Genomic DNA, 8,307 nt, shown 5'->3' with positions numbered 1-8,307 from the left:
GTTGTAAACTAAGAGACTATGAGGGAGGAGGGACATACATGGTTGCCCTATTCTTGTGCTCTGCCCTAGGCATCCTCATTTGGCCAGTATCAGAAACAGGATTTTAGGTGAGGTGGACCTTTGGTCAGGCCAGGAAAGCTATTCTTATGTTCTCATCATAGTATTTCTTTATTTTGACACCTTATCATTTATCCATGGAAATGTAAAATCATCATTCCTCTTGAAATTTAGTATTAATTGAGCAAAAACCAAAACAATACTTTGAAGGTAACTTCGTATATAAAAGTTAAAGTTTAAATATGTGCATTTCTGCTGTACCCATAACCTAGACTATTATGGCTAACTGGTGTCTCTCTGCAAAATCTTGCACCTGGGATGACGCTCCTCCGCTCCCAAAAACTTCAGGTATCTTTTAGTATGACTGAATACACCCCAGAACTTAGGCCTGCAAGTGACTGTAATCTCCAGAAGTCTCATGAAAGACCACACATCTTCTCCAAAACCTGAGTTAGCTACTTTAAAACCAGGGTGGGTATCTTTACACTGTATTGTAAAATGTGTTTTATGTATACCCTGGTAAGTAAACTCTGGGTCAAAGTTGGTGTTCCATGCAGGTGAAGGTGAAAAGCGTCAAAAATTACGCTAAAACAAAACTACCCTCTGAATTTGGCATCAGAAGCAACAAGCTGTGTTTGAACTGTGGTACTTAGTTAGCTAAAGAGTGATAATTTACAGACAAGAACTATGTCTATATGGTGAAGATGCCTCAAAATTCTGGGAGTCGTTGGTCCATTATACAGCTTTTAAAGTGATGTTACCACTACTTTTTCCATGTTGCACACATACTCATCTTTTCTAGTGCTAGACCTTTAGCTAACTTATAACCAGGCCGTTTCACTGGATAGCAGTACTCATATTATTCTAAACCTAGCTCTAGAAAAGGAAAGCAGTTATCTTTGCCCTGGTTTACACTGCCATTACAATGTAAACCAGAGAGCTTAACCACATACATATCCTTGAATTGCTTGGCTTTTAAAGTTTAATCATAGGCCCTTTCTTTCTGCACAGCTGAGGTTTCCATGTATTTGGAATGAAGGATATGAGAACAGAGCGCAGCTTTCCCAATGGCAGCTGCCAGTAGTTGGTTAATGCCACTGACATCACTGCTACCAAAAGAGAAAAATGGTCTTTTCAGTAACATTTTGAGCTCAGAATCAAGACTTCTGGGTTCAGTTTCTGGCCCTGCCACAGACTTCTAACAATTCTACATTCTTTCTGCATGTTTCCCAACTACAAATAGCAATAATACCGCTTTTTGTCTTTCCCATTTAAAGTATTAGCTTTTTGTGGGGTGCATCACCCCATCTAGGTGGGGCTTTCCACATGTGACCATAAGGCACAGACAGCACAGTTCCTGCAGGGAACATTATTGTGGGATCCTGCAGGAAAAAGGCATGTGATGAATCAGCAGCCTTGTCCCTTCTACTTGGCTGGGCTTTACTGCATGTATGTAACCAGGAGACTCCTCTAGGCCATCAACCTTCTACTTCCCTCACTCATCTGTCCCCTCCAACCATGGATTTTTAAATTCTCTGACATCGTGAGAGAGATTCAGGCACCCACACATAGGAAATCAATGAGGTTTTGGTGGCCACAGCACACAGGGAGATACAACACAGGATCTGCAGGAGACACGTGCCTTTCAGAGCAGCAGAAGCCAAAAGCTTTTAAAATGGGACTTGTCACCTTGTTTAGGTGTCCACATCGCTCCATCTGTCACATCCGGACAACATAAACTTTGAAAGAGGAAAGGAGATCTTTCTAAGTTGGTTCCTTGGGAGAGCAATTAGCAAAGCGCCATTTTCCATAGCAGGCAGATTCACAGGTCTTAGCTAGGTGGCTAATGCAGAGCCATTGGTGACTTTTAGGTCACTTAAAGCTGCTACTTTTTGGCAATTACAATAAAAAGCACAATTGGTCTTGTTTCCTAAGGGTTCCTAAGTCTCAGGAGTGTAGTCTGTCTGTCCATCTCTGCCTGGATCCCAATTTTTGAATGTGACTTTAGAATACATTGGTGGTTTTCAACCATGTTCTACCTACAACCAGTAGCTATAGAGAAGAGAAGCAGAAACGTAAACCATAATTGCATTCCTACAGGATAAATAAAACCAGGGTGCCGTACAGAGTGGAATCACTCAGACTACTGCCCCACTGGGGGAAAAGCAGGTAAAACTCAGCTGTTTCTACCTTCCAGTAGGTAGCTCAGCATGGATGCTGGCTGACTCGTCTGCACCCATCTTGCTAGAGACCATTGGAAGTGTCAGAGGCAATACAGGGAATATCTGAGGGATTTCCATTTTGAGCAGAGCGTTAAATTCTCTTCTGCTGATGTTGGTGCTAATATTGCATGATTATACTCTGAAGATATTAAGATAACTGTATGTATTGCGAATGTGTATTTTCAAATCTCTCTTTCTTCTTTTAGAAAAAAATAGATAAAATGGAGCACATGTTACTGCTATTCATGTTTTTCATACCTATATTGGGTCTCACTAATGGAACGGAAACTGAACAAGATTTTACTTGGCACTTAAAGAAGATTCCCCAGATTGTGAGTGAAAGAACTTTCTTCCTTGACAGCCCTAAATTTGAAGCAAAAACTAAATTAGAGCTGAACAGTGTGTGTGGAATTGAATGTCAAAGAAAGTTGCCAGTGCCAAGCTCGTCTGACTTGAAGGACCTCTTATCCTATGAGACCGTTTTTGAAAACGGCACACGGACTCTGACTGAAGTGAATGTCCTTGGATTAGTGCTTGACCCAGCTGGAAATACAACCACACAAAGGTCTTCGAGAAAGAAGAGGCAGATATATGGAACAGACAGTAGGTTCAGCATCTATGACAAGCGGTTTATGACCAACTTTCCATTCAACACAGCTGTGAAGATCTCCACTGGCTGTAGTGGCATCCTGATTTCCCCCAAGCACGTGCTAACAGCTGCCCACTGTCTACACAATGGCAAGGATTATGTTAAGGGCAGCAAAAGACTGAGGGTGGGCCTGATGAAGACAAAATCTAGAGGTGATGGCAGGAAACGCAAAGGTGCTAAAAGAAGTAGGAGAGAAGTTTCTGCGGCCCAAGAGGATCCTGAAGTTGCCACAGAACTAAGGCGACGATCCAAAGGTGGTGGGAGAAAGCAGAGGAGAGCTGGGAGGAAGCAGGAGACCTCAGATGGCATGCCCTCCTTCCAGTGGACCAGGGTGAAGAGTACCCACATCCCGAAAGGCTGGTTTAAGGGTGTCTCTGGGGATATTGCCCTGGATTATGATTATGCTGTTCTTGAGCTCAAGCGTCCCCACAAAAGGAAATACATGGAGCTAGGAATCAGCCCAACAATCAAAATGATGCCTGGGAGCATGATCCACTTCTCAGGTTTTGACAATGATCGATCCGGGCAGCTGGTCTATAGATTTTGTAGCATTTCTGATGAGTCCAATGATCTCTTTTATCAGTATTGTGATGCTGAGCCTGGCTCCACTGGATCTGGCATCTATCTCCGTCTTAAGGAGCCGAACAGAAAGAAGTGGAAACGCAAGATCATTGCTGTTTACTCAGGCCATCAGTGGGTGGATGTCAATGGTGAACAGCAGGATTACAATGTAGCAGTAAGAATTACTCCTCTCAAATATGCCCAGATTTGCTTCTGGATACATGGGAATGATGAGAATTGCACACAAGGCTGAAGAGAGCTGAACCTAACTCGCTTAGCACCCATATTACCATAGAGTGAAAGTCTGCTGCAGCAGTTACTGGAAGAACATCACGTCAGGATGTTTTTGAACTCAAAGCTCACAAGTAGTGTTATGGTGACTTGAGGAATGCTGAACTGCTGGGGGATGAGCGGAATTGTCAAACAAAATATTTCTAATTGTAATCAACCCTAGATATGCACTTAAAATCCCAAACTATATTTATGTTTGCAATTGTGATAAATTCAAATCAGTCACATCAAAAAAAAAAAAATGACTGCACATGTCTGTCATTTTTTTTTTCCAAGGGAAGGATTGAAATGTCTCAAACTGGTATTATTAAACAATATCTATTTTTCCAATGGATTTGCTTTTCTCAGGGTTCTGTTCCAATTCTTCAAATGCAAGTTGTGCATACAGCACATTACTGTATGTACAGAATGATCCAGAGAACTGCATGAGACTAAGATATTATTTTGGCATTCTCTAAAGACCACAGCTCCATGTTGAGAAGCAGCAGTCTAATTCATGCTTGTTAGTTTGGAAAGCTTCCTCCTCTGGTTGCTGCAGGAACACTTCCACAGAAATCCCAAATTTCTGTAGCTGAGGGCTAGACCTTAAAGACAAGTTTCACTTCATTGCTCAGTAAAAAAAGCAAAAAGAAATTAATGAACATAGAAGTTCCCATTTTTGGAAGAAGAAGAAACATCAGGACATAATCTAATGCCTTTAAATCTTCTTTGAGAAGCTATAGAAGTCTTAAACACATGCATTTGCATTCTAATTAGTATTTGGAGAGCTGTAGGTTTAGTTTCTAGTCAAAAGTTTAGCTTTACCATTGGGAGAAGTCACTGACTTCTGAAGTGGCTATTCGACAATCATCTAGGGCTTCACAGATGATAGATTTTTTGGGTGCTAACCATTTTTGCAGTTTTTATAAATTACTTTTATAAGAGTTCAGCTTCATAGATAGGATAGTATGTATTAGACTGGAAGTTGGCAGGCAATATTTTAGTTTGGCTTTATACAGTTTTGCAGAATGGGTAGTTTTAATTATGTCATATTCAGACTCCACCTCAACATGAGTTACAGGGTTAAACTAAAAAATTCTCCAACTAGATTATACCACCTTCTGAATGGTAGAAGAACTATCCTGTACATTATAACAGATATCTTATTAGGTAGCAGCAGTAGTTAGCAAATAATTTGGTTCAGTATGTTTGCTGAACCATGTATTTAATGAAAACACAAAGTGAGCTTGAATTTTACATACCTTTAAATACCTTTAGACACAAATCACCTTTTTAAAAATTGTTGTTGATTCCTACACAAGTCTGTATCTTTTATTTTATATCAAGATTTTGAAGCACACAGGATTGTTATGGTGCTACGTTAATCAAATAACATAAAATGATACTCTGTATTTCTGATCATATCCTTTGGGTTTCCATACTTTTAAGATTATTTACCACCACAATATTTCATTTTTTTGATCATAAGTTTATGCTGACCAAAATTCTTCCTGTGCAGAAGAAAAAAATATTACAAGATTTTAAAACACTGTTTGTTTGTTGGTATCTTTAAAATATGCTTGTGGTATCTTTTGAGAAATAAGATCATTTTTAATAACCCACTTTTTTGTAGATGATTGAAAGTATAAAACCTGACACTTTGAATGTGCAGGCAAGTTACTTTGTCGTATTATTGCCAAAGCATAAAAAATTAAGACTTGCTTCCATACCATAACTCTAACAATATTTCATTAATTGTAAGAGATCTCACTTTAAAAGAAACTATTTCTTGTAACGTCAGCCTTTCCAGGGAACACTTAACTTTTTTCTTTTTCTTTTTTTTTTTATTATTTTGTGTGATTGTTTGCAGAAAACTAATAATAATTTTTAAAGTTTAGAAATTAATGTCTAAGATTTTAAGGTTAATTATTTTTTATTGTTGTTAACATATCTATTAAGATGTATGGCTTCTCTGACAGTAATTTTAAATCACCTCAGTCCAGTATTTAATACTCTCACTCTATGCAATGGGCCTACAATATTCTTTAGTCGGCTCTGTAATGTTTTTCTTAAGTGTCTTTTTCCATAGTTACTGTAACAAATAAGTTACCACATCGTTAATCCAATAGAAGTCAACCTAGGTCCATGGATTTTGTTACAATTATTCTCATTGTTAATTTGTGTCCAAAACTGATCAAGATAAGGTGGCTTAGTAAATTCCTTGTTTTGATGAGTCTTATTTAGGTGTACTCCTCAGGAGCAGAAATATAATCTATTTCTTTATTAGTCTGGGAATCAGAGACAAGGTAAGAATGAAAAATGTTGATGTCAGCTTTCAAATAGTCTTGTTATAATAATCATCCACTATAAATACCTCAGCCACGACCTGAAGTTCTCATACCAGGCTGATAACAAACGTTTATCCTCAGAGGATGAGTATTAGATGTTCAGTGCCTCATTTTATGGTACTAAGAGATTAAAGAGGCTGGCCAGAGCAACATAAAAATGAATCAAAACTATATATATTCAAGCCTCTGTGTTTGAGTACACATGCACAAACACATGCAAATATATGGGCTTGTAGAGCATGTGCTGTTTTGACTGGGTCAGCGCCTTCAGGCAAGGGAATGCAGGCACAAGAAGACAGGGACAAAATGTTATTCCTGCTGTATCTGCATGCTGGGCAACATTTCAGTCTGCCACTTGGCCTGATAGAGAAGGAAATACTTTATGGAGGCATTGTGACTGCTTACTGCAGGAACTTCTGAAAGAGTTCATAAATTGAGTACTTACACACAACCCCAGGAGGTCAAGGTCCCGCACAGAGCGCTTGGTACCAGCCACTGCAAAAGGAACAAGAATCTCTGAACCATGATCATCTCAGATTTCCTTAAAATCTGCCATTTGTATCTAGTTAAATATGAGAAAATACAAGGACGGGGTGTTCTTAGTAAGCAAATCAGCTCTGCTGTTGTCTAGGACACCGGCATCAAGGCTGGGTTCCCAGCCCAGAAGGGGACTGAGCCCTTGTGATGTTTCCCCAAAGGATTTTTCCCTCTTTCAAGTACCGGGCTGTACATCATTTGTTTTCATCAGTACTAACGCTTTTCCATAACAGTTGCTGTAGTAGATCTTTTTCTTTAATTGTATTCCTGGCTTTAGGAAAAAACAAACTCAGTCAAATCCCTTTTCTGCTAGGGGGCTATTGCCGGTTTGTAAAGATAACACGTAAGTTTTTCCTGGGCCAAAGATAAACCTCATATACAAACCATTAACATACCCAGACCAGCTTCTGCAAGGCATTTGTGCATGCATTTAATTTGGGGCTCTGAGACATGTGATGGAATTCAAGGGGATTATCTGCAATGTGAAAAATTAAGTCTAAGTTTGTATTATCTTAACAAAAGGAAAATGTAATGTGAGGTAGCAAAATTATTTCTGTTATATGAGGTGTAGAGTACCTGATGCTTTAAAAATTGCTTCAAGAAACTCCTTGACTCAGTTTATAATTTACCACCCAAATTTTGTAGATTTATGAGTCTGTACAGAGTATGAATCAGCACAGATTATGGCTTAAGTAAAAAAAATAATTCATCTACATGTGGAGGAGAAAAGCAGTTGGGGAGTTCCTCCTACTCTGCTGATAAAGGATGACCTGGCAGCAAACAGCAATTAATACAGAAAGAGAGAGGAGGGGAAGTAGATGGTATGGAAGACCAGGAAGACGAAGGTGGTATGCAAGGGATAAGGAAGGTGTGAAAAGTAACAGATGAAATGGCTGTGAGGTAGCAGAGGGACCTATTGTAAGAAAGAGTAGGCAGCTGGTAAAGGCATAACAGTATAAATTAAGATGTAAAAGTCACAGGTTACATGAACAATCTCCTTCCGCTGTTAAAGATGAGGCTGTTCTTCCCAGCCAACAGCACCAAGGAAAGGGTTGTCAGAAGGCTCAGATTCTGGCAGGAACCACTAGCAGGCAGGGGTTTTTGACCCTGATCTACAATCCCTGCCCAAAATCGCAGGGATTACGCTTGTGCTCTTTTAGGGTCCTTGGGAAGCAACAGATCCGTATTCTGGCCAAAAGGCTTGGCAGCGTGAACTTCCCGGCACACGCGGTCACCGAGAGTGTAGTGAGTGAAGGGTGTTTCTTTCACTTGAAAGTTTCTCAAACATGACATTTTGTTGGGATTCCTGTAAAGGCTGTTCCCCATTGGAAAAAACAAAAACAACAACAACAACAACAACAACAAAAACAACAAACAAAAAATCTCAGACTTGAAGCATTTAAATGTTGGCTCCATTTTTTGCATGTGCCTACAAATTCTAGCCAATAAAATTTTTCAAATGCCTTCCATTTGTGTTTAGTATCTTTGTAGAAATGTAATAAAGTGCTTCTGATTTTAAAGCACAGAATATTGCAAATGCTTCCATCTACAAATTCCTGGATTAAAGAATGAATGGGGGAAAAAAATAATATTGTTAAATTGAAAGCTTAAAATTGCACACTAATCTCAAAGGATTTGGAAGTATATTTGAGTCCCTGTTGCA

At 39.2% G+C, this 8,307-nt stretch overlaps 1 protein-coding gene across 1 annotated transcript; it reads left to right on the top strand.

Moving 5' to 3' along the window:
* The first annotated feature begins 2,491 nt into the window (after window positions 1-2,491).
* Window positions 2,492-3,809, top strand: PRSS35 (serine protease 35). The gene has a single exon (XM_009818471.2). It carries the CDS (start codon window positions 2,501-2,503, stop codon window positions 3,740-3,742), a length of 1,242 nt encoding a protein of 413 aa, XP_009816773.2. The 5' UTR covers window positions 2,492-2,500; the 3' UTR covers window positions 3,743-3,809.
* The last annotated feature ends 4,498 nt before the right edge of the window (window positions 3,810-8,307 follow it).

The sequence above is a fragment of the Gavia stellata genome, chromosome 2 (assembly GCF_030936135.1).
Source record: "Gavia stellata isolate bGavSte3 chromosome 2, bGavSte3.hap2, whole genome shotgun sequence".
Taxonomy (NCBI): domain Eukaryota; kingdom Metazoa; phylum Chordata; class Aves; order Gaviiformes; family Gaviidae; genus Gavia; species Gavia stellata.
The sequence above is the reverse complement of the archived record's forward strand: the minus strand, read 5'-3'. Positions and strand labels throughout refer to the sequence as shown.